The sequence below is a fragment of the Myxocyprinus asiaticus genome, chromosome 4 (assembly GCF_019703515.2).
Source record: "Myxocyprinus asiaticus isolate MX2 ecotype Aquarium Trade chromosome 4, UBuf_Myxa_2, whole genome shotgun sequence".
NCBI classification, from domain to species: Eukaryota; Metazoa; Chordata; class Actinopteri; order Cypriniformes; family Catostomidae; genus Myxocyprinus; species Myxocyprinus asiaticus.
In genome coordinates, this window is record NC_059347.1 from 52,826,816 (window position 1) to 52,854,128 (window position 27,313).

General features: G+C 36.7%; 1 protein-coding gene across 1 annotated transcript; it reads right to left on the reverse strand.

The window, feature by feature from the left end:
• Positions 1 to 2,571: 2,571 nt before the first annotated feature.
• LOC127440238 (sin3 histone deacetylase corepressor complex component SDS3) lies at positions 2,572 to 27,313 on the reverse strand. The gene is made up of 12 exons (XM_051696741.1): positions 27,199 to 27,313; positions 20,838 to 20,907; positions 20,563 to 20,618; positions 19,598 to 19,669; positions 18,440 to 18,459; positions 18,181 to 18,337; positions 17,901 to 17,996; positions 17,280 to 17,341; positions 15,364 to 15,385; positions 15,124 to 15,229; positions 9,431 to 9,515; positions 2,572 to 3,860 (listed from the first exon to the last, which is right to left on the reverse strand). The coding sequence occupies exons 1-12, from the start codon at positions 27,308 to 27,310 to the stop codon at positions 3,762 to 3,764; spliced, it is 957 nt and encodes a 318-aa protein (XP_051552701.1). The 5' UTR covers positions 27,311 to 27,313; the 3' UTR covers positions 2,572 to 3,761.

The window sequence follows — 27,313 nt, forward strand, 5'->3', positions numbered from 1 at the left end:
AACTGATGATAGTACTTCTGAGTATGTTTAACGTGTTTGTAAATGTGCTTTTATATTTGTCTTTTTCATATTTTTTATGTATTGCAGAGGAGAAAAAAAAGTTAATAAATAATCCTGTCCGATTATTATTATCATCATTTAAAGCAAAAATTGTGGTTACAGAAAAGCACTTACAATGGAAGTGAATGGGGCCAGTCCATTAACATTTAAATACACAGTTTCAAAAGTACAAGATGCAACCATTATACATGTTAACATGATTTTAGTGTGATAAAATCAGGGATTTACCAGCATTACAGTGTTAACCAGATTACAGATTAGTTTTTAGGGAAGGTTATTAAGCGATTTTATTACAATAAAATCCTGATAACTCATTTACTGTTTATGTTTTGTGACTACTTTTTAAACAGTGTCTATTATAACGTTTATGCACTGGCCCCATCCACTTCCATTGTAAGTGCCTTACTGTAACTGTGATTTTTGCTTTTTAATAAACGTCTTAAAAAGACAAGTCCAGTTTGTTTGGTAATCAGTGCTACAAATGATGTCAAATTAACTTAACTTGTATTAAACCAGGAACATTTCTTTTAACTTCTTTTGAACATAAGGTTACAAGAGGAATAGAAAGACTTACGAGAAAAAAAAAAAAAAAAAAAAAAAGCCCTTTATGAATACTGTTGTATAAACACCTATTGTCCTCATGTTGAGTCTAAACTTGTACACTCCACCAAGATTACTAAAGCAGAACCCTTCAAAAAGTTATTTCTTTCATAAAACTAAAAATAGGTCTGCCATGGAGAGATAAAGCAGCAGGAAAACACAAAAATGCAGAGTGACCCTTAGCAGATATCAAAATCCAATTCCTCTTAACAAGCCATAGCAGCTCAGGGGCCAAATTTCACCCAGCCAGATGTCCCATGGGGCAGCAGGAGATTCAGAGGGTAACAGGGAATTGCTGGGCATCTGGTGCGCAAGTCTGCATGAAACTGATTCAGAGAGGAGTGAAACCAGGATAGAGAATAGCCAAAAGTATCAGTGCTTGTGTCCAGGGAATCATCAGTTTTTAGCCCATCTCAGTGAGACCTGCAGGTATTACGATTTATAGGGTATTGATGCCCTTCCTAATACGGGACATTAACTGTGTGGCACTGAAAACCCTTAAAAAATCCTTTTTTCCTAAGAGGAAATAAATGGTTTAGACTATATGCAGAATAAAGTAGCAAGTACTTATTGTAAACATTTATTTAGTTGCAACTATGTATTTTCATCTAATGCTACCCTTGCTGACCCTTACCAATATTGATTTCAATAATTAGGAATCATCGATTAGAAGGGTGATTTATTTAATGTTAAATGGCCCTGCAGGAACCATGCATATTTAAATGCAAAAAAGACCAAACGAGTTTTCGTGGATTCATTCAGTGTGAAGTAGAGTCTTTAAATATGGTGTTTTCAGTTTTACTTGCTGGTAAATTGACCGTACAAGGATGAAAAAGTGGGAATCAATGTGACGTTTTCAACAGCGCTGTCACAGATTGAAGTGCAACATTTGCTAGTTTTGCTGTCATCGTGTCACAGTTTGGTGATGGCAATGTGGAAAGACTGTCACTGTGTTTCAAAAGATCACGCTGTAGAAACAAGCTTTGTTAACATTCTCACACTTATATGTAACAGCATATTGAAATTGTCATGTTTTATCCAACACAAGATGTCTTGGGAGAGCGTCTCTCTCGGGGAAGAGGGGTGGTCATGCAAGAAAGAGAATTTGATGGTTTAAAAGGAGTTTTAACTTTGAAATGCTGTCAAAGCAAAAATAATTTTGCTAATGTCATCATCTTTTGATTTGCCACCCAAGACTATTTGCTGGTCAGCCATTCAGGAATAGGCACACCAGCAGAAATAAGGAAGCAATCTATATTTCAAATATCAAACGTTTCGAGAAAGGGATTGTGTTTTGTACAAGAATTGTCCGTCATTTCTAGAGGAATTCCGACATCAATGTGACAGGAAAATGACAGGACATCCAACATAAGGTGTAATTTGAAACAGACAGTGGATCCGGGAGGGTAAAAGACTAAAAACAACAGAATTACAAGGGCGACAAACAGTTGAATTATTAAAAAAAAAAAGGTTTTCCAGTTTTCAAATAAAAACATTTGACCAGATTATTTAGATTCATGAGACCAATAAACCAAATTTTCATGCATTCTCAAACGTCTCGGTATGCAATATATAAGATAGTTTTGAATAAAACCATACTTACATGTGTTATTTGAGAGTTTTGATGCCTTTACTATTCTTCTAAAATGTGGAAAATAGTATTAATACAAAAATAAGTAGGTGCGTCCAATCTTTTAACTGGTAGAGTCACTACCTGCTTAAATAGTTGTCACAAACACTTTACTTGCATTGTCTTGCAAGTCATACTGTGAAGAAACCCTCTGCTTAGAATACAATTATAAATGTAAATGAATGCCATTCATTGTAAGTACAAGAAAAAGAGCCATTAAAACAAGGGCAACTAACAGCTCTCTTAATGGGCAAAAACAAGCAATACTGCAGAAACAAATGTTGTTTTGCACTGTATGAGCCAAATTTATTTAACATTTGACTGGATACAAAATTAAAACTCAAACTAATATGAAATCTTGCCCTTTCAAATGAGTCTTAACGGAGAGAGTAGATTGTTAAAGGGATAGTTCACCCAAAAATGAAAATTCTCTCATCATTTACTCACCCTCATGCAGTCCCAGATGTATGACTTTCTTCAGCAGAACACAAAAAGATTTTTTAGAAGAATATCTCAGCTCTGTTAGTCCATACAATGCTAGTGAATGGTGATCAGACCTTTGTAGCTAAAAAAATAAAAATAAAAAATAAAAAAAAAAAACACCAAAAAGAAAACAGAAGTAATCCACATGACTCCAGTGGTTAAATCTTTATTTTCAGAAGCGATATAATAGGTGTGGGTGAGAAACAGATCAAAATTTAAGTTAGTTTTTTCTCTATATCTCCACTTTCACATCTGAATGTCACATGTGGTGCCCGTTTAGTTTCACTTTCACATCTGAAAGTGAAAGTTAAAGTGGATATTTAGAGTAAAAAAGGACTTAAATATTGTTCTGTTTCTCACGCACACCTATTATATTGCTTCTGAAGATTTGGATTTAAACTGGAGTCATATGGATTACTTTTATGTTTCCTTTATGTGATTTCTGGAGCTACAAAGGTCTGATCACCATTCACTTGCATTGTATGGACCTACAGAGCTGAGATACTCTTCTAAAAATCTTCCGTTTGTGTTCTACTGAAAAAAGAAAGTCATACACATCTGGGATGGTATGAGGGCGAGTAAATGATGAAAGAACTTTTGACTTTTGGGTGAACTATCCCTTTAAGTGATACTGTGAAACAAAAAACAATTACAAATGCTTTGCTAATAAAACAATGGTTTTCTCTCTAATAACATCTACTCCCCCTTCATCTTAGGAAGCTTTTTGAAATGAAACAAGCGTAAAGTTGAGCGTAAACATCAGACAGACACTGTGAAGTAAAACTGTTATATGTACAATGCAAAATTCATCATGAAAGAAAAACGCCAAAAAAAAAAACAAGGACATCGTAGTAAGAATGAGACAGTTCATGATATACTTTGGTAATGTCTACACTGTAAGTGTGAGAGTTGAAGAGTGTTGAAATGTTCATAAAAAATGATTCAGACAGGAAATAGAAGAGGACTGGAAGAGAATGGGTCGTGACGTCTATGCCGCCGACCGACGTCTGATGATGAAGGCCCCTCGTTGCAGTTGCCCTAAATAAATCCTCATCTTCGTGCTGTCACTTGTCTTCCTCACCCAGATCTGCAAGAGAATCAAAATCCAAGGCAAAAAACTTGAGAATTTATGCTCTGCCACCATCTTCCTGCATCCAAAATGAACCCTAAACAGTGATTTGTACTCTAAAGCTACTTGGCTCAGCAAGTAAGACTCCAGATCTATGCAGTATGCTATTGATGCTGGCATTAAAAGGATGCAAATGAGACAAAAGCCATTGGAAAGATATCCTTGTACAGTTTAATATGGACGCAGATTACAATAAATGAGAACAGCCAAATTAGAATTTTCCTCTTCTAACCCTCCGAAGCTGATGTGCTTGTGCTGATCTCAATAACCTACTGTTTATTCCCCCTCTGAGCAGAGGCCTGTACCATGAAGGTCGCTGAATGAACTCAGCGTTTCAGGATTGGTTTCAGGTTGACAAATTCAAACCAGTCCAATCAGGCTTAATTGGTACCATGATGCAGCTCATCAACTTTCTCTGTCAACTCAGGCTTCGATCCTGACTTTAAGATTAGATTACGCGCTTGTGCACATGAATGAGTGACATTTGCAGCGCACAACCAATTGCGTGAGAGAACCCCATTCACTTCTCGTGAAGGACTCAGTGGGAAAGAATCTCTGCTGAAAGCTGATGATTATGAAAATAAGAATTTTAATTCATTTAAACTGTGCACAAGACACTGTTTTATAAATATAAAAAAAATTAAAATGCATTTACACTGCTCAAGAGTTCAGCATGAAATAATGAAGACTTACAACTCATGAAGCAATTAAAGACATTTACACAAGAAGAAACAGCGGCTGCTATGAGAGTTCAAGAGGCCTGATGCAAACAAATACTCAATGTGATAAGAAAATTCTAAAACAGCTGGTATATCAATGCGTAAGTGAATTCATATAGGCCCACAACAAGAACACACAGGCTTATTAATTTTAAAAGCTTCAATTAATTTAAAATATAAAATATTTTACATTTATTTGAATTGAAAAATATAGGCTACTATTAATTACAAAATGAAGAGACTATAAAGATGAATATTCTCCCTAAGTTTATTTTCCTTTTTCAAAATCTACCAGTTAGTATATCAAAGTGTTTTTAGTTTGTTCCATTGTCTAAAAACACTTTAATATACTAACTATATATATATATATATATATACACACACACACACACACACACACCCACCCACCCACCCACCCACCCACCCAACCGGTCAAAAGTTCATTCTTTATTATAACTTTTTTTGTTTTTTTCACATTTTAGAATAGTAGTAAAGTCATCAAAACTATGGAATAACATAAATGGAACTATGGGAATTATGTTGTGACTAAACAAAATCCAAAATAAATCAAAACTGTTTTATAGTTTAGCATCTTCAAAGTAGTCACCCTTTGCCTAGAATTTGCAGACATGTACTCTTGACATTTTCTCAACCAGCTTCTTGAGGTATCATCCTGGGATGCTTTTTAAACAGTATTGAAGGAGTTCCCATCTATGTTGGGCACTTATTGGCTGCTTTCCTTTATTATTTGGTCCAAGTCATCAATTTCAAAAACTTATTTTTTTTTATTAAATTTTAGTTTTATAATGAAGTAAATTAATATGTTGGCACAATTATATTTTTGTCTACAAAACTAATTTCAAACATTTAAGCATACGCCTTCAGATCAAAAGATTTTTAAGATCATGAGAAACATTTCAGTCAAGTGTTTCAAAACTTTTGACCGGTAGAGTGTGTGTGTGCGTGTGTATATTTTATATTATATATATATATATATATATATATTCCCAAATTCCCACATTTAATAAATTATTATAAAGCTGCCCAAATTCAGCCTATATTGATTTGGATGAATGAAGAATCTAAAGATGGAAATTTATCAAATGGGGGAACCTATTCGTATATCCCTGTTCCTACCCAAACAAAGCAACAAATATAAATCAATAGATAATATTTGTATTAATAGTACTTTTAGAATTTGGTTAGAAAATTTACAAGAAATTGCTAAAGATCCTGATTTCATGCCAAATAGATAAGATAATACATTTAAGTTTTGGGCAGATAGAAGTCTGAAAAGGTATCACCAACTGTTCACTGATAAAGGAATGGATACCTTTTCAAACCTAGCAAAAAATTATGAGCTTCCAAATTCACAATTTTTAATTATTTACAGGTAAGAAGATACAGTTGAAGTCATAAGTTTACATACACCTTAGCCTAATACATTTAAACACAGTTTTTCACAATTCCTGACATTAAATCGTAGAAAACATTCCCTGTCTTAGGTCAGTTAGGATCACTACTTTATTTTAAGAATGTGAAATATCAGAATAATAGTAGAGAGAATGATTTATTTCAGCTTTTATTTCATCACATTCCCAGTGGGTCAGAAGTTTACATACAATTTGTTAGTGTTTAGTAGCATTGCCTTTAAATTGTTTAACTTGGGTCAAACGTTTTGGGTAGCCTTACACAAGCTTCTCACAATAAGTTGCTGGATTTTTGGCCCATTCCTCCAGACAGAACTGGTGTAACCGAGTCAGGTTTATAAGCCTCCTTGCTCGCACACACTTTTTCAGTTCTGCCCACAAATTTTCTATCAGACTGAGGTCAGGGCTTTGTGATGGCCACTCCAATACCTTGACTTTGTTGTCCTTAAGCCATTTTGCCACAACTTTGGAGGTATGCTTGGGGCCATTGTCCATTTGGAAGACCCATTTGCGACCGAGCTTTAGCCACATCATTTTCCTTCCTCATGATGCCATCTATTTTGTGAAGTGCACCAGTCCCTCCTGCAGCAAAGCACCACCACAATATCATGCTGCCACCCCATGCTTCACAGTTGGGATGGTGTTCTTTGGCTTGCAAGCCTCACCCTTTTTCCTCCAACATAACGATGGTCATTATGGCCAAAAAGTTCCATTTTTGTTTCATCAGACCAGAGGACATTTTTCCAAAAAGTAAGATCTTTGTCCCCATGTGCACTTGCAAACTGTAGTCTGGCTTTTTTATGGCAGTTTTGGAGCAGTGGCTTCTTCCTTGCTGAGCAGCCTTTCAGGTTATGTCAATATAGGACTCGTTTTACTGTGGATTAGATACTTGTCTACCTGTTTCCTCCAGCATCTTCACAAAGTCCTTTGCTGTTGTTCTGGGATTGATCTGCACCACACTACGTTCATCTCTAGGAGACAGAATGTGTCTCCTTCCTGAGCGGTATGATGGCTGTGTGGTCCCATGGTGTTTATACTTGCGTACTATTGTTTGTACAGATGAATGTGGTACCTTCAGGTGTTTGGTAATTGCTCCCAAGGATGAATCAGATTTGTGGAGGTCCACAATTTTTTTTTTTTTTCTGAGGTCTTGACTAATTTCTTTTGATTTTCCCATGATATCAAGCAAAGATGCACTGAGTTTGAAGGTAAGCCTTAAAATACACCCACAGGTACACCTCCAATTCAGTTCACTACCTATCAGAAGGTAATTGGCTAATTGTCTAAAAGCTTGACATCATTTTCTGGAATTTTCCAAGCTGCTTAAATGCACAGTTAACTTAGTGTATGTAAACTTCTGACCCACTGGAATTGTGATATAATCAATTAAAAGTGAAACAATCTGTCTGTAAACAATTGTTGGAAAAATTGCTCGTGTCATGCACAAAATAGATGTCCTAAATGACTTGCCAAATATGAAATCTGTGGAGTGTTAAAAAATGAGTTTTAATTACTTCAACCTAAGTGCATGTAAACTTCTGACTTCAACTGTATATATATATATATATATATATAACAGAAGCTAAAGGAAAAGAAATAAAAAGGAAATGCATCCATTAATAAATTATATAATTGATACAATACAACTAATCCAATAAAAATGGTAGGAATTTTAGAGTGCACTTGAAAGAGATATACAGGACACTCTGAATAAAATTATATGTATGTGGGAGGATGAATTAAAAATAAAAATTAGTCCGCAAGACTGGGAAGAAATATCATATAATACATTCCATACTACTCAGTCCAGTGTTGAGGGAATATGCTTTGAATATCCAAATGAGATTTTTTTTTTTTAACACCTGTTATTCAAAGTAAATACAATAGCATTGTAAAAGGAGATTGTTGGAGAAATTGTGGAGAAAAAAAGGCTAATTACAGTCAAATTCTATATGAATGTTCTAAATTGACAACTTATTGGAATGAAGTGATTAGACAAGTTCATTTAGTATTTAAAATGCACAACAGAAATATATCCAGAAAACCTTATTTGGGGTAAGATGCCATTGTCCTTAAGGAATAAAACTGAAAAATATATATATATATATATATTTAGGGTAATCAAAACTGCAGCTTTGAAACAGATTACAAAAAATTGGCTTAAACCAGAACCGCCACAATTTCAAAGATGGAGAGAAGCGATTTTGGAAATATACCAAATGGAGAAAGTAACATTTAAAATTTTATATAAAAGCCTGGAATGTGAACATAAATAGGATTTGCTTAAAAATATTATACATTAGATACATTGTTTCCTTCACATTGTTGATTTGAGATCTGATGTCCTAATTTAATACTTATTTTTTTTTTAAAAAGGTGATGCCTTAACTTTTTTCACTTTATTTGAAATCAAATTTAACATGTAAATGAATGAATTACACATTATTTATAGAATATGTTGTGAATGAGTATTTGATATGGTTATTCAAAATAACAGTGTTTTTTTTTATTTCTCTTTCTTGATGTACAATTTGTACACTGTCTTTAGTTATATATATAAAAAAAGGCATAAAAAAAGCTACTACTGATTAAAAAGTGGGCACTTGGAATACTCCATGCAAAAAAATTGGTATGCAATAATAAGATGTATTTTATAAAAGTATATATTTTGTATACTGCTTATTGATTATATTATTAGAACTTCAAGTAAAATACTGTATGTTCATCTCGAGTCCATGAAAGAAAGTAGGGGTTTGGGTTGCATTCACCTCTTTCCATAGCAATCTTGAGCTTTTAATATTTTAAAAACGGTTATTTTTTGCAGGTATCATATTAATCCATCTTACTGGCAGTTTTATAGATATAAACATAATATATTAGGCTATTTTCAAATATATTTGTTATTAATGGCTAAAGAGTGTACATACTTGAAATGAAAATCAATTAAATTTTAAATAAAATACAACACTATCTGCTGAAAATCCACATTTAGATTCTCAAATAAATAATTTATCATGAAGAGTCAATTTTGTGGTTTCTAAGATTTTATTTGTAAAGTGTGCTTTAAGAGACACGGGGGAATGACTTGATAGCATCAGAAATGTCATTTTACTCACAGCTGATCTGATCTGATACTCAGCATCTGTTAGCAATCTGTAATCCAGAACAAAACCTGATACGGAGCAGGTTAGCCATGTAGCGTAAGTTGCTATGGCGATGAACACCGCTAAAATCCGACCAACTTTCATGGTACCTAAACTAAACAAAATATTACCTGGCTAGCCACTGAAACGGCTTCATGGTACAGGCCTCAGGTCATTAGTTTGAAAAGCGCAGTCATTTGTTTACAACCAATCAGTGAAGAGAATCAGACACCAACCTCATTAGTCCCCACAGAGCTGATGACACAGCTGATCTTGGTATTCTCCTTGGACTCCAGATAGATTGCTTGACTTTTATGGTACCTGAGACAATAACAACATTAGTCAGTGAAGATCCTATAGAATGTGATCAGCGGTTTGAAGGCCGACTACCATTACAGAAAATTCCCTTTAGGAGCAGGTTCTCTAGCAGACATATTGTTGATTTTGAGACCTCCCTCATTTTCTTTAAAAAAAGAAGCAAAAATCTGGGATACAGTGAGGCACTTACAATAGAAGTGAATGGGGCCAATCCATTCAAGTTAAAGGGATATTACCCCAAAATGAAAATGCTCTCATCATTTACTCACTCACCTCATCCCAGATGTGTATGACTTTCTTTCTTATGCTGAATACAAATAAAGATTTTTAGAAGAATATCTCAGCTCTGTAGGTCCATTCAATGCAAGTGCATGGTGGCCAGAATTTTGACTCTCTAAAAAGGACATAAAAAGCAACATGACAGTAATCCACTCCAGTGGTTAAATCCATGTCTTCAGAAGCCATATGATAGGTGTGAGTGAGAAACAGATCAATATTTAATCCTTTTTTACTATAAATAATTCTCCCTGCCCAGTAGGTGGTGATATACACAAAGAATGTGAATCAGCAAAAACAAAAGAAAGTGAAAGTGTAGATTTATAGTAAGACTTGAATATTGATCTGTTTCTCACCAACACCTATCATATCGCTTCAGAAGACATTGATTTAACAACTGGAGTCTTATGGATTACTTTTATGCTGCCTTTACGTGCTTTTTGGACCTTCCGATTTCTAGCCACCATTCACATGCATTGTATGGACCAACAGAGCAGAGATATTTTTCTAAAAATCTTCATTTGGGTCTGTAGAAGAAAGAAAGCCATACACATCTAGGATGGTATGAGGGTAAGTAAATCATGAGAGAATTTTCATTTCAACTATCCCTTTAAGGTACTCACTATTTCAAATGTACAGCTACAAGACATAAACATTATAAGTAAATGAGTGTTAACATGATTTTAGTGTAACGACATAACACCATAATCACAGTAAACAACGATTTATACAACTTTACAGCTCAAACAATACAAAAGTTAACAGAATAATTAAAGTACTTTTATTAAATTATAAACCCTAAAACCCACCAAAAATTGGCTCCTTTCACTTTCATTGCGAGTGCCTCACTGTAACCTCGATTTATTATCATTATGCCACAAATGCTGTTAATTGAGCTTAATTTGTATCAAGTCCAGATTATTCATTTACTACTCAGGGTAAGAGATTCTGAAACACCCCTAACCAAGTATGAGCAATAGTAATAGTGATGTCTGCCTGCAAACACCACCAATTAAAGAATAACAGCTTGTCATCTCTTAAAACACAGCGTAGGCGTAACCTGTCCTGGCTCGACCCGCGCTGAATGGGATTCGAACCGGCGTCTCCAGCAAGGGAGACGGGCACGCTAACGAGGAGGCTAAAGACTACAGCCTCTAGCGTCTGTCGCTAGTGCGCCTCTTGAGGCCAGGGGAGTGATACCACACAGCTATCACATACCAGCTGCTATCATTACATAGGAACAGAAAAAGAGAAAGCTAGCCAGTGGCTCAATCCTTCTCACACAACCTTCCTCTGGTAAAGTTCAGTGACATAACTCAACCTCTCCACTCTATATTAACATAGCAGAATAAAACCACATTTAATATACATGATCATTATACATTTAATGCCTGTGGTATCACCCTGGAACACATGTCCTCTCTCTCTCTCCCTCTCTGTTTGTCTGCACACAGAGATATTCCGGTTGGATTGCAATGCTGAAAGCTACGACAGCCCGCTGTCTAAAGGGCACGACTGGATGAATGCATACTGACATACATATAAAAATCCAGAGGCATTTATGATGTCACAAACACAAGACAAAGTAATCTCCAGGCCTCATCCTACACCGCAGGCTCCGCGTACATAATCAATTATTAAAACAATGAATTATACTTTCATGTAGTCTGTAGAGACTGTGGCATGTCAGAATCCATGGATCATGTTTATATCATGGGCAAGTGGATATGAAATACCACGACACCAGCGATGGTAAATACCGTTTCAGCAATACGTGTCCTGAATAGGGGCGCAGATGATACCATGTTCAAGCGAACTACCCATTGTAAATACATCGCAGTCCTTGTATACATGTCAAATAAAATCTTGGATTTGCACTGCACAGGTATAAATGTTTTATCTTGGGTGATAGCATAAAATTTGATTTTACAAACAGCTGGAATTCAGTGCCTTCTGACAGCCCAAATCAAAATAAGATTTTTGAAAATAAGATGCCTTAAATATTTATTTGGAGCTCTTTTCCATATAAATCATCATGCTTTGACAGATGTTGTATATGGGGACTTTTTGTGAAAATAAGTGCACATTTAAAGGAATAGTTAAGCCAAAAAATGAAAATTCTCTCATCATTTACTCACCTTCATGACATCCCAGATGTGTATGACTTTCTTTCTTTGGCAGAACACACATTAAGATTTTTAGAAGCATACCTCAGCTTTGTAGGTCCGTTCAATGCAAGTGAATGGTGGCCAGAACTTTGAAGCTCCAAAAAGCACATAAAGTTAGCATAAAAGTCATCCACACGACTCCAGTGGTTAACTCCATGTCTCCAGAAGCAACATGAAAGGTGTGCGTAAGACACAGATCAATATTCAAGTCATTTTGTTTTAATTATTTTTTTTACTATAAATCTCCACCTTTGACCTATGCTGCCTTTAAATGCTTTTTGAAGCGTCAAAGTTCTGGTCAACATTCACTTGCATTGCATAGTATGGACCTACAGAGCTGAAATATTCTTCAAAAATCTGTGTTTGTGTTCTGCAGAAGAAAGTCATACACATCTGGGACAGCCTGTAGGTGAGTAAATACAAGAATAAATGTTCATTTTTGGGTGAACTATGCCTTTAATATACACTCATCTCCACTTACTGATTGAAAATGTGGTTTATCTGCAGTTTAACGTAAAATATGAGTTAAAAACCACAACACTTGATCTGGGAAAAATTAGGAAGCCCCTTTGATTGCCAGCAGTGCATGCTGTATGTCTGTGTGCTCCTGTCTCCTGTCAGTTCCAGCCCTATGATGTGATGATGTCCTTTACATAAACTGTGATAAGACAGGATGGAAAATAAAAGGGTGGTTGGCTCCATCTTGTGGTCAGTATAATAATCCTACAGAGTGACTAGTATTTTTTTGTACTTTTCAAGAGGTTACATAAGTCTACCAACTATAAACAATATAAAAATGTATAAGGAAATGTTCCTGTTGAACTAATAAACTCCAGGCAGCATCACCAGAAAAGATTAAAGTGATACTATTAACATTATTTGTTTTATGTCTTTGTGCAGATGGTGAGAAAGACAATGGTGTCGTTTTTGTTGTTATACATGCATTGCATTATTTGTGTAATGTTCCACATTTTCACCAGGGCTGTCAATCGAATACAATTTTAAATCGAATTAATAACATGATGTGCTGATTATAGTATTTTTCTAAATTAAAATGCATGCAATATCTGACAAGAAAGGCCCCCAAATAAAAATAATTCAATAACTAATGATAAATTATGGATAATTATATTTAAAGAATTTAAAATATAATATATAATTCAGATAATTAAAATACATTACACCATTGTGGAAGACTAGTAGCCATTGATTGGGTAATACAAAAACTGGCTTTAGAAGGCAATGTATTGTTTATTTCTATATCATTCAACATAAGCCTATCATTAAATCGTTTGGCCCATAGTACACAGCAATCCATTTTGCTATAGACCTTATTCACACTATATGGCGCATCTTTGATTTTTAATGGGAATGACAATGAGACTGTGAAGGACAGACTTACAGTCTCTTCAGTTGGCTATACTGCGATTTAAAGTGTTTCTGGATTGTTCAGCAGACAAAACATTGATAAAATATCTGTCCAAGAACATTCAGTATACAAAGAACTCCAGACAACATGAGTTGTGGAAAATCAGATGTGATCTAGGAGCTTTATACAGCTTGTGCCATTGAAGAGATGGTAAGTCTATCCCTCACAGCCTCGTTGTCATTCCCATTAAAAATCAAAGATGGCGCTAACGTGAATAAGGTCAATGTACACATGCATTTGGACTGCTCACTTTGGTTGGGTCACGTCACAAACACTGTGTTTTTAGGACGCTGTGTCGAGTTAAACATAACTTAGAAAGATACATCTTGAGAACCCTGTATTCAGAGTTGTGCTCCATTCAGCTGTGTCTGAATGCAAGAACACGTCTTCATCTTATGCCGTCTGCTGTTAGTGAGTGTCGTTTATTGTCTGTACAGCTGCACATTGCCTGTTCAGCTATAGTTGCACTTACTGCCTCCTGCTGACTGAGACTTGTAAAAAAATTAAGGTGCAGAGTCTTTATTATGGTTCGGGGGCATGTTTAATTGTTAAAAAAAAAAAAAGATTTGTATATAATTAATCGTACTGAATTGACATGCTAAATGTACAGCCCTAATCTTTACACAAGCAATATCACAGGAGCAAGAGTGCTGTTGTTTTGAATATCAGCATGTCTGTGATTCAGGCTGCAGGTATTCACAGCTGTGCTGATATTCATACCAACAGTATGATTGCGAGGGTGATATTGATTCATACAACAGTTTCAGAAAACAATTGGCCAAGGCTGCGTTTCTCAAATGCATAAAGCTTAAGCTGATCGTAGAGACCATTTGCACCAATGGTTTCTACGATCTACTTAGGCTTATGATGCTTTTGGGAAATGCAACACAGGTTGTTTGTGCATTTCTTGGCCAGTGAAAATAGTCCCAAAAGAACCTTTAAACTGGTTTCAAACTATTGGTTTTTCATTCGTAAACAAAACTGTGCTTTTAAGCAAACCTTTTAATTAAATGAATCGTTCTCATTCACCACCACAGTTTTGGTCTTAAACGATCTAGAGTTGTTTAACGAATCAGTTGAGTCACTGACACATTGATTCACTTATAAGTACACTCATTTGTCGAAACATATTTGCGTAAAGATGTAATCTGCAGAAATGGCCACTGAACTAAATCAAAATGAGCAATGAATCAAAATCCCCACCACTATTTGGAAAGCCGCAAACACAAACAAGTGGAGTGATTCAAAATTTTAAGCATCTCGCTGCTAAATAGTAATCAAGTCAAATTCAAGCACCGGAACTACCTGCTGTATAAACATATATACTGTATATATTACATTCTTATTTTTGCTGTTATGAAGGAATGCAGATGTTGACTTAAGAATCAGGTCAATATTATTCAGGTAATTATACAATAAATCTATCATGAAACTACCTGAACTTTTTTTCAGGGAACATTAATGTGAGGGGGGCTGAATCCACATGCACACACATTTCTCTCAAGCCTGTTGGGACTCTCTCACACACTGTGTTTTATAAGATGACAACTCTCTGTGCGTCTAGTTTAACTGAACTGTCTAAAAGTACTGTCCCACTCCAGCCTGTTCAACACAGACAGGAAGTCACATCAGATTCTGCTCTACTCTATGCAGGAACCAATTTGTTCCGTATGGTCACATCACTGCAGGAAACAGAAATGTAAATCAGACAGTCCTCATAGAATAGGGAGAATCTTACCATCTCTTATCATAGTAGAGTTTCCCCTCCTCTATCCGTGCCTCATAGCGCTGGGACGGGGTGTCCACTGGAGTGGACGGGAGGTGCTCAGGAGAGGATGGGGAGGCTATAAAGATTACACACACATTCATTTCAATAAACTTGACTCTCTACGGAAATAATCTGTTGTTAAAATAAACTGACTGAGAAATTTGTGTGAAATTTTTAAAGAATCACCTCTTAAAGACAAAACGTCCATACCTGGTCTTTTCGGAGACTTAAGCTAAAAAGGAAACAAAACAACAACAAAAAGCAAGCAATTATTTAATTAAGTTTGTATTGATTGTCTTTAGCAATGTCAGGGTAACAATTCACAATAAGGTTAAATTCATTAATATTAGTTAATGCTTTAGGTTTCATGAACAAACAATGAACAATATATTTTTACAGCATTTATTAATCTTTGTTAATGTTAGTTAATAAAAATACAATTGTTCATTGTTAGTTCATTGTTAATTCATAGTGCATTAACTAATGTTAACAAATACAACTTTTGATTTAAAAAAAATGTATTAGTATATGTAGAAATTAACATTTCAATCAAGATAAATAAATGCTGTAAAAGTACTGTTCATTGTTAGTTCATGTTAACTAATGTTGTTAACTAATGTGAACAAATGGAACCTTATTGTACAGTGTTCCCATCTCAGTTTTAAAACAAACAACTCGTTGTCTTTCAAAGACAAATCAGCAGTCGATAAAATCCAAAGCAGTAAATCCATTATTACGCCAATGTCAAAACTCACATTTTTCAGTGGCTAGCTATTTTTATCCTTTTAAATATCATAAATTTCTTGTTATCCTCAAGCAATATCTGCCTTTTCTCATACATCCAGTAAACATGATGAAAGTTTTAGGCAAATGTAATCTTCATTACCTTTCAGAAAAAAATTACGGCAAGTCTTTTTCTTCAAAGCTGAGAGATGAGTCATGAAGACGTTCATTAAGTTTTAATGATCTCATAATAAATAGAATATACTTTTTTCCATCCAACTACTTTTTCTCAACTCATCTCACTGCCTACGAACATATTGTATGAAAATGTGTTACAGTTTAAAAAATTATGATTTTGCTGTAGAACTAGTCAAAAATTTGGCTGAAATGTAGAGGAATGTCTCCAAGGCAGCAAAACTACATCGGACGTGAGCGACGTGTCGCATTGCATCAAAAGCAATAGAACCCAATATAATCAATGATAATATAATCTACACTGGAAGCATCCATTGTGACAGTAAACAGGTGCCCCGTTCAATTTTGTGCTGCACATGCTCGCGCTACTACTACCAACAAAACAAATAAACGGTTTAGAATGCGCCCAGTGTAGACAGGGTGTGAGTCTCTTAGAGCTATATCGGCACCATTAAAGGGTTAATTCACCTCTCTCATCATACTCACCCTCATGCCATCCCAGATATGTATGACATTCTTCAGCAGAACACATTTGAAGAAAAATAGAAGAATATCTCAACTCAGTAGGTCCTTGCAAGTGGATCAGACCTTTATAACTCAAAAAAGTCAGCATAAAAGTCATCCATACAAATCCAGCGGTTAATGTCTTCTGAAGTGACATGATTGCTTTTACTGTGAAAAAGATCAATATTTAAGTACTTTTTAACTATAAACCACTGCTTCCTGTCAGCTGCGGTATGTGCGTGTGACGCACTTGCGTTGGCATGTTCACGCGAGAACTGATGCACGTACGACACACACGGAAAAGCAGCAGTAGGATTAGGAGGAACACTGAACAGAAGCTTAGTTGGTTTTGGTTTGGTTGTTTTTCACAATGGTGCGTTTGTGTGCTTATCCTGGATGTCTCAACCGAGAGAAAAATGTGAGATTTTAGAGATTTTCTCACTTTAGAAGACATTAATTTAACCGCTGGAGTCATATTGATGACGTTTATGCATACTGTCTGTGATTTTTGGAGCTTCAAATTGAACTAATTCAAAACTTGCATTTTAAGGACCTAATGAGCTAAGACATTTTTCTATTTTTCTTCAAATGTGTTCTGCTGAAGAAAGTCATATACACACCTGGGATGGCATGAGAGAATTTTTATTTTTGGGTGAACTATCCCTTTAAATGTATCTAATTACTTTGGTGAGATGTAAACTTACCTTGTTTAACGTTCTTAGATCCTCCATGATCTGCTCATCAGTGAGTAAATAGTTTAACTGAGGTGAGGAGGGTTAAGAAAATGTGAAAAGCTTAAAATTACAGCCCAATATCAACATGCATATAAAGTAAACAAGATTTTAAATCTATGAATTGTTTAAAGTAATATTATGTTGTATATATTTCCTCCTTTTCAAAAACAGCTCAAATTTCTCAAATTAACCCTTAAATCAAGTCACCTCAAATAACGATATGGTGACAATGCCAATAACATTTGATTTGAGGGTGAATAACGACTTAAATTTCGGTCTGTTCTTCATACAAAGTGATCATATGGCTTCAGAAGACTTGGAATATGATGCAAGTCTACTATGACACTTTTGGGTGCTTTTTACGCTTTAAAGTGAATCACTAACAACTGCTAGAGTATGGAAATCAGCTAACAAAACATTCTTTAAAACATCTTTTTCTGTTTAACAGAAGAAAGTAAGTTATGGTTTGGAATGACATGAAGGTGAATAAGTGATGATACAATTTTCATTTTTGGGTGAACTATCCCTTTAAAATTATTAAAGAACTTCGTGGAAAATATATAATGCTACAAATGGGTTAAATATGGATATCAGGTGCAGGTTTTCTCCGCTTGTCTGGAATGGGCACAGGGTCATTGGGTCGTCTCCTGAGTTTGCGGGTCATAATGGGTTTCACCTCCATGGAATCTGGGGGGGGGGTAAAGAATCATGGAAAATGGTTCAAAGTTTTAAACTTTTTTCCCCCCAACACAAGAGTGAAGAGCTAAACCTAGCTATAGGTACAGGATCTTGTTCTTTACAACAGCAGTATTGGCAACAGCTAACAAAACAACCCTCTCTGGGGACATTTTTCTATCTAATTTCTTCTCACCGCCTGTCAGCTCCATTGTTAATTTCTCGTTCTCGATCATCTTCTTCTTCTCCTCCAGCTCTGCAATTAGATTTTCCTTCAGTTCCACCTTCTTATCGTCAAATTCCTTCACCGCTGCTTTCTTCTCTTTGATGTAGTTCCGCTCCACCTGCTCAGTCTACAAGATATTCATTTCCCGCTAATTAACCTGCCATAGCACAGTTGTAATTTCTGCAGCAATAAATCCACAGCTACATAAAATGTATGAATTATAGCTTACCTCAAGCTGTAAAAAGAGGTCTGGAAAGATAAAAAGTGGGGGAGTAGAGGGACAGAGTAAGAGAAAAGAAAAAGCAAGTGACAATATATTGTTGATGTATTCTATTCTCATGGCTCTGATTAATTTAGAGTTGGCTCTTGAAACAATCACTCCCCTACTGTACCCATTCTACACCGATCAGACACAACATTAAAACCACCTGCCTAACATTGTGTAGGTCTCCCTCGTTCCGCCAAAACAGCGCCAACCCAATAGCATTCCGAGATGATATTCTTCTCACCACATTGTACGGAGCGGTTATCTGAGTTACCGTAGACTTTGTCAGTTCGAACCAGTCTGGCAATTTTCTGTTGACCTCTCTCATCAAAGCATTTCTGTTCACAGAACTGCCACTCACTGGATGTTTTTTTGTTTTTGGTACTATTCGGAGTAAATTCTAGAGACTGTTGTGCGTGAAAATCAGCAGGTACAGAAATACTCAAACCAGCTCATCTGGCACCAACAATCATGCCATGGTCCAAATCACTGAGATCACATTTTTTCCCTATTCTGATGGTTGATGAGAACATTAACTGAAGCTCCTGACCCGTATCTGCATGATTTTATGTACTGCACTGCTGCCACACAATCGGCTGATTAGATAATCGCATGGATGATTGTTGGTGCCAGATGGGCTGGTTTGAGTATTTCTGTAACTGCTGATCTCCTGGGATTTTCATGCACTACAGTCTCTAGAATTTACTCAGAATGGTGCCAAAAACAAAAAACATCCAGTGAGCAGCAGTTCTATAGACAGAAATGCCTTGATGAGAGACGTCAACAGAGAATGGCCAGACTGGTTTGAACTGACAAAGTCTGCGGTAACTCAGATAACCGCTCTGTACAATTGTGGTGAGAAGAATAGCATCTCAGATTTTGAGATACGGGTTGGAACTGTTTTGGCAGCATGAGGGGGACCTACACAATATTAGGCAGGTGGTTTTAATGTTATGGCTGATCGGTGTACATCTATCGACTTCTTTGGTGGGTTTGTGTACTCACCTCTGTTTTTGTAATTCTGTTTTCTGGCATTAGTCCCTTTTTCTTGTTTTTTTGTAAAGTGATCTTGGGTTTTAGAAATGTGCTAACTACTATTCTTAAACTGTAAACCATCATTACCTGCATTACGAAGCCTCTCTTTATATTGTTGATCGAGTTTCTTCATTCTTTTTTGGTACTCCTGCAGTGTGCCTGTGGAAATGAATAGGATTGAAACTAAGCAATCAGTTCATCGGCATATTAATGCACACTGATTATAGGACAGTCCTCCTGGAGTAACCTGGGGTTATGTGTCTTGATCAAGAAGGGCACAATAGTAATAGCTCATAAAGCACCCTGTGTGGGGTTTAAACCAACAACCTTGCGGTTACCACCAGTGCCAATCTTTAACCACTAGGCTAAACCACCCCTGGTACAGGAATATAATACAATATAACATTTTCTCCACCCAAAATACTTAAGGCTGGATTACACTACTTGACTTACACCAATTTAAGCCCCAATTTGAAAACAGGCCGAGTCGGTGCTCATCAGCTTTAGCCTACAGATTTTGGGCCCGCCGAATTTGACAGATTTCACAGAAAATAGTTTAGTATTTGATGGGTACAGGCTCTGATTTCTTACCCACTGACTATGATTCCATCCAGTGGAGGTAAATCAAATGTGTTTGATATTTTAGAGCCGACTATAGAGGCAATGCAGTTGTGTATGCTCCACGACTCAAATCTGAAGTTATACTGCGAGCAGCCAATGGAAAAAAAGAGAAAGCACTTGAAGTGGAGCTCCACAATGGAGAAAAGTTAATCCAGTTGTGGTAGTAGTGCCTCTACGAAGTCAATGACAAGTGTACATGAGAGGATGTGTGTTTCCATCTGAGTTTGTTGTGTTTGGATCAGTTTTTGTTTTCTGTAGCCATTTACATATTGTGTTAGTGTGTGATACCTAGTATTTTTATAATCTGTTTAGATTTGAATAGTAGGATAGAGCAATCCAGCCTTAAGATAATCTTTAAGCAAAATACAGTTCTACAAAGAGAGGAAAGCTGAGAAACTTTCCAAATTAAAAACTGATACATTTCCAGTCACCTTCCTGGAGTTGCTGCAGCTGTCTTTTCAGTGAGGCCAGCTTGTCTTGATACATCCTGAAATCATGAAAAACAAAACTTCTATTCCACAACAGGCAGATTGCTTGCAGTGATCATTTCATTGGTCATATGCACTATTATCTACAGAGCTGGTAAAAGATAGCAAATTATTATGAGACATTATGGGACAGGCCTGTGTATTTTACTTGCACTTTTACAGTAATGAGTGAAAATTAGTGGTCAGCATGAATGCAGAGCTTTAGCGAAAATACTCACTGTTCCTTGATTTCAACATAGTCATCCTCATCATGTTTGGCCAAATCTGTTTCACTGGCATCTTCTGTGTCTAAGAAAAAGAAATTGGACAAACTACATTTTTGGAAATGTTGCAATTGATATAAATTGGGGGGGAAAGGAAAAAATAGCAAAAACACCATTTTCATATTAAAATCACAATATTGTCGAACTTGTTATAACAGTAATAAATGAATGCTATATTCATCTGATGGCAAATAGCCTCGCGATTTATGACATCACCAAATGCATCTACAGCTCCAACTAGTGGACACATATGGTAGTTTAACCTCTTTTCCTATACCATGTCCTCCTCTTATCTTTTTTTTAATTTATTATTATTTTTTTATTTAGTGCTGAAATCTAAAGGGACCACAAGTGGAAAAGCAAGGCTATAGGGGGATTTTCATACATTTAAATTACATCTAGGCCTATGTTGTGTAGACTTTCTTACCAAAGGGGTGACGGTGCATGTTTTGTTTTTAACAATTATCTAATCAGACAGTAGCCAGTACTGGAAACAAATTGATTGACAGATTTCACAGAAAATAGTTTAGTATATGATGGGTACAGACTCTGATTTCTTACCCACTGAATATGATTCCATCTAGTGGAAGTAAATCAAATGTGTTTGATATTTTAGAGTCGACTATAGAGGCAATGTAGTTGTGTATGCTCCACGACTCAAATCTGAAGTCATACCGCGAGCAGCCAATGGAAAAAGACCTCAGATATTCAGACAGCATCTGCCACCCTATGCCACCCAGGTAGATCCGCCCCTGCCGCCATCCGCCAGACCAAATCCTGCGTGTTCTTCCCGGCTGTGCTAGTTCTAGGGGCAGTAACTTCATAAGCAGTTTGTGATTTAACGCTTGAAACCACGACTAGTGTTCTGCCTTTAAAGCAGTCAGGTCTGTAGGGCTGACCTGCCTGTTTAGTTGGATTTAGTTTAATTCGGGTTATTTATTTATTTATTTTTTTTAGATTGTTTTGTATGTTATTTTGGGCCAGGGGTCATCCTGAAGTCCTTTTCCCTGCTGCTTTTCAAAAATCTGTTCACAACAATAAATTATTGTTGAATTTATACTTAGTGTTGATAAATATTTGGTCTGGCGGCTGAGCGGGAGTCGTTCTCCTTTATTTTTGTTGCGTCCTACCCCTAGGGGACATTATATCCATAAACATTGAAAAGCACTGTCACGTGTTCCGTATGGGGAAACTACGCTGTTCAATTCGGTCAGTCACTGTCAAAGTTCAGGACAGCATCGCTGCAGTTTAGATGGACGTTTATATGTTAACTGTTTGGCAAAGTTCTTTACTTGCTATAATGCTTGGATATGTTGTCTGGTAGGGTTGTTGAAGCCTTTATTGCTTGTCATGCTCATATGAATCGAGCAATTCTTGTGTGTTAATCGATGTATCAACATTATCCAGTGAAGTTCCTGTCACATGTTTACTAATATTTATGACTAGGCCTGTCACGATTATTAAATAACCGTCTGATCGCGGTTATTTGATCTAACCGCGATTGTGCACTTTAAATTCTAATCACATTTTAATGCTCGAATAAGGGAATTTTAAGCAAATGTACAGTATAAATGCCATGAACGGTGCGTTTGTGCGTCATTCAGTTGAATGCTGTCTAGTGTGTCATTATAATAATCAAACAACCAGAACTAGAAAATGAGAAAACACTCTCTGCTCTTGACTGACTAAATTTAGTAGCTTTAAAAAGTATTAATGTATTATAATCATACAGTAAAGACCAGTAGTAGTTTTATGTTGCATTTCATTCTGAATGTTTACTTGAATTCTTGAAACTGCTGTTAAAAACGTTTAAAGAAGCACTGAATTTTTTTAATTTGTATTTTTTGTTCCATTATTTTACTGTTTTTATTGTCATTTTATTACTGACTGTTTACTAGTCTTGAATAACTTGAAACCATTCTTCCATAATTAACATATTAGTTAGTGTTATTATTTGTTGTGATTTTGAAGCTGGTATTGAGAATTGTCATATTTCACTACAGACTACTGAAATTTTGGTATTGTGATAATATATAGCCTTTATTGTACATGGTAGATCTTGCTGCAATAACCTGAAGAAAAAGTAGATCTCATTCCATAGAAGTGCGAGCACCTCTGCTGTAAATGATGGCAATGGAGGCTTTCCTTTATTTGACTAACATACATAACATAAAATAATTATCACATGACAATAGCCTCCTCCCCTACCCAGTGCAGTTTACATTTCTGTTGCGGAGAATTGAGTTGATTGCATATGTACACAATTAGGTTGGGCATTGGTCATAATTTTAGAAAAATGTACAACATAAACTTTGACATGTTACTTGAGCATGTAAATTAAATGTACTTTTTTTCTCTCCGGACAAGTAACTTTTTTTACTCGGACAAGTGAATGGCCAATTTACTTGTCCGGAGGACAAGCACATGACGATGCTTAACGTCGAGCCCTGGCTCAAATGTATGCTCTAGTCGATTTTGTGTTTTGACAATTTGTGAACTGCGTTAAACTGCGTCTCATTTACTATGCTTTGTGGGTGTGACTTTTTGCCTTGTCATCACCATTCATATCTAGACAACCAATGTGTTTATGATTAAATTACTACTAGAGCACAAAATTATTTACAAGAGCACAAAATTGTTTACAAGCGCATGAAGTTCTTCATAGATCTAGCCTCTTAATTTTGCTCTCAAAGTGCACCAGATTGATGCATTTAACTTTAAAATGTACTAAATTTTCTTCCGGGGGAGCATGCGCCCGGACACCCTTAGAGGGTCTGAGGTCCACCCACCATAGTCTCACAAAATCCTGTGGGAAACACTGCAAGACATAAACAGTATGCATGTAAACATGATTTTGGTGATAAAATCGCTTACTAACCTTTTCTGTGTAAAGTTATAGACTATTTTAAAACTTCGTAGCCCTGACGATGTAATGTCAACAAACCCTAAAATGACTGTAAAAACGACAATTTACACAACTTAAGCACGGTTAATTTTTGTGGTATTCAACATTATGCCACAAATGCTGTCAATTGAGCTTAACTTGTTTTTAACCTGGAATATTCCTTTAAATATGTAAAAATGAATTAAGGTGTATGAAGCACACATACAGCTTAAGAAATGACAATTTATTTGACAATCATGAATGCCCTAAAAGAGAATTAATTGTCATACAACCCCAATTCCGAAAAAGTTGGGACAGTATGGAAAATGCTAATAAAAACAAAAAGGAATGAGTTGTAAATTATATTCACCTTTTGCTATATTGAAAGCACTACAACTACACATTATATGATGTTCTTCCTTGTGAATTTCAAATTTGTTTTGTTTTTTTTTTGTTTTTTTTTGGTGTTGGGCGCAGGCTCCTTGGTTGTGCGTTCCAATTTCTCCCAATAATTTTAATAGAGTGACCCGTCTCTGCTAAACAATTTCTGGCCATCCGCCTTGTTTTGCAACGCGGAAGTAAGCAGCGGCTGCGTTTCCGGCGAATGTGAGAAAGTTCAGCTGGCATTGATAAAGAACTAGAAGGTTATAATACCAGAGTTAGTGATTTGGGCATATAAACTATCACACAACCACAGTTTGTGCAGCAGAATGATGTGCCAATGTCGGACAATTTTCTAACGTCAGCATTTGTAATAAAAGAGTAAGTAAATCATTCACTTGCTTCTGTGTGTGGTTGTATTGACGAGACGGTAATAAAATCTGCTTCATTCTTTACCGAGATTGTGACGATGCAGTCTTTCATGTCTCCATGTAAACCTCCATTTATACACTATATTGCCAAAAGTATTCGCTCACCCATCCAAATAATTGAATTCAGGTGTTCCAATCACTTCCATGGCCACAGGTGTATAAAATGAAGCACCTAGGCATGCAGACTGCTTCTACAAACATTTGTGAAAGAATGGGCTGCTCTCAGGAGCTCAGTGAATTCCAGTGTGGTACTGTGATAGGATGCCACCTGTGCAACAAGTCCAGTCATGAAATTTCCTCACTATTAAATATTCCACAGTCAACTGTCAGTGGTATTATAACAAAGTGGAAGCAATTGGGAATGACAGCAACTCAGCCACGAAGTGGTAGGCCACGTAAAATGACGGAGCGGGATCAGCGGATGCTGAGGCGCATAGTGCGCAGAGGTCACCAACTTTCTGCAGAGTCAATCGCTACAGACCTCCAAAGTTCATGTGGCCTTCAGATTAGCTCAAGAACAGTGCGTAGAGAGCTTCATGGAATGGGTTTCCATGGCCGAGCAGCTGCATCCAAGCCATACATCACCAAGTGCAATGCAAAGCATCGGATGCAGTGGTGTAAAGCATGCCGCCACTGGACTCTAGAGCAGTGGAGACGCGTTCTCTGGAGTGACGAATCACGCTTCTCCATCTGGCAATCTGATGGACGAGTCTGTGTTTGGCGGTTGCCAGGAGAACGGTACTTGTCTGACTGCATTGTGCCAATTGTGCCAAGTTTGGTGGAGGGGGGATTATGGTGTGGGGTTGTTTTTCAGGAGCTGGGCTTGGCCCCTTAGTTCCAGTGAAAGGAACTCTGAATGCTTCAGCATACCAAGAGATTTTGGACAATTCCATGCTCCCAACTTTGTGGGAACAGTTTGGGGATGGCCCCTTCCTGTTCCAACATGACTGCGGACCAGTGCACAAAGCAAGGTCCATAAAGACATGGATGAGCGAGTTTGGTGTGGAAGAACTTGACTGGCCTGCACAGAGTCCTGACTTCAACCCGATAGAGCACCTTTGGGATGAATTAGAGTGAAGACTGCGAGCCAGGCCTTCTCGTCCAACATCAGTGTCTGACCTCACAAATGCGCTTCTGGAAGAATGGTCAAAAATTCCCATAAACACACTCCAAAACCTTGTGGAAAGCCTTCCCAGAAGAGTTGAAGCTGTTATAGCTGCAAAGGGTGGGCCGACGTCATATTAAACCCTATGGATTAAGAATGGGATGTCACTTAAGTTCATATGCGTCTAAAGGCAGATGAGCGAATACTTTTGGCAATATAGTGTATGTACCTGCATAACCTCCGATGATACCTTAAGGCCATGTTTCATAAGCCATGCTGAATTCGAGATCTGCATGTCTGTTTACTATGCACTGCTAAGAAAGAGAGAATGCTCTCTGACAAGAACGGAGCGTAAAATGCGTTTATTATTTTGCCAAGATGAAACAAGATGCAGTTTTGGTGCAAAGAAAGTTGAAGCAGCATTTCCCGGCATCTTCTCTCAGCTGGTTGTACAAAGTTTGTGGAGGCATGTCAGACTGTGCGGAGGACTGTCCATGTCAGCGCCTGATTTCATTCATTCTGCCTGTGCAAGTGTGTGATTAAACGATGGCAAAATGCGATAAACTGTAAAACTATATGCGACCGAAACCAATGTGTTTATGAAAATCGTAATTAATGATAATAATATGTCGAAATTTATTGCCAGCCTGTAATATAAAGCAGCATTATGAAGTATTGTTGTATAGCTAAAATAGCTGGAAGTGGCTTATACCGGAAGTGGTACACATTCAAGGTTGATAATGGCGGCGCTCTAGTTTTGCTGAAAAATAACGTGGGTACATTGAGCGAGCAACCGTAACCAAGGGGGCGGAGCTTAGCGAAGGCTTCACATAAAAAGCTTAGATCAAACAACATATTTCTACATAAACAGTTTTAATCTAATTTTATCTGATCTAGTATGAAGTCTGGTCGGTCTCATTTAAAATGAGTTGCATGACACAAGCAGCAGGCTCACACGCTAACTGAGCTAATGACATCAACTATCCCCATTTAAAACCAAATCATCTCCACCATGTACTACTTATTCTTCCCAGCATATTACTTAACAAGCCAATAACTCATGTGAGTCATTTGATTACAAGTCTGTATGAGCTTAATAACATCGTCATTCACCATTTATATTTCCACTTGATGTGTGCTAACTTTGCTAACTGTTTATCAACAAGCTGGATTGCACACAAAATACACACACAAAATACACACACGTCATGATACGCTGCCTAACTGTTTACACAGCCGCTATTAAGGTCCAAAAATCACTATACAAATGAAATAACGCAGATTAAATTGCATAAAACTAGTGAGCTATAAAATAAACAGAAAACAAGGCGGTGGCGCGGCACGCATGTAGCGCACACACACTTCGCTTGCAACTGTTTACATTTAACACACGACCTACAACCTATTCATTAGTCACTAAATGCAGAAATGTAATCTTTTGCGGCTTTTAATGATTAAAACAGGAGAAAATGCACTTAGTATGCTAAATAAAATGAAATTATTGTGCGTAATCACCTTCCTCTGAGTCTCTGCCTCTGAAACTGCGATCATCATCTTCATCCACACTGTCCAGCTCTTCCTCGTCGTTATAATAATCCACCATGGGTGAAAGTAAAGTCGACGCCATTTA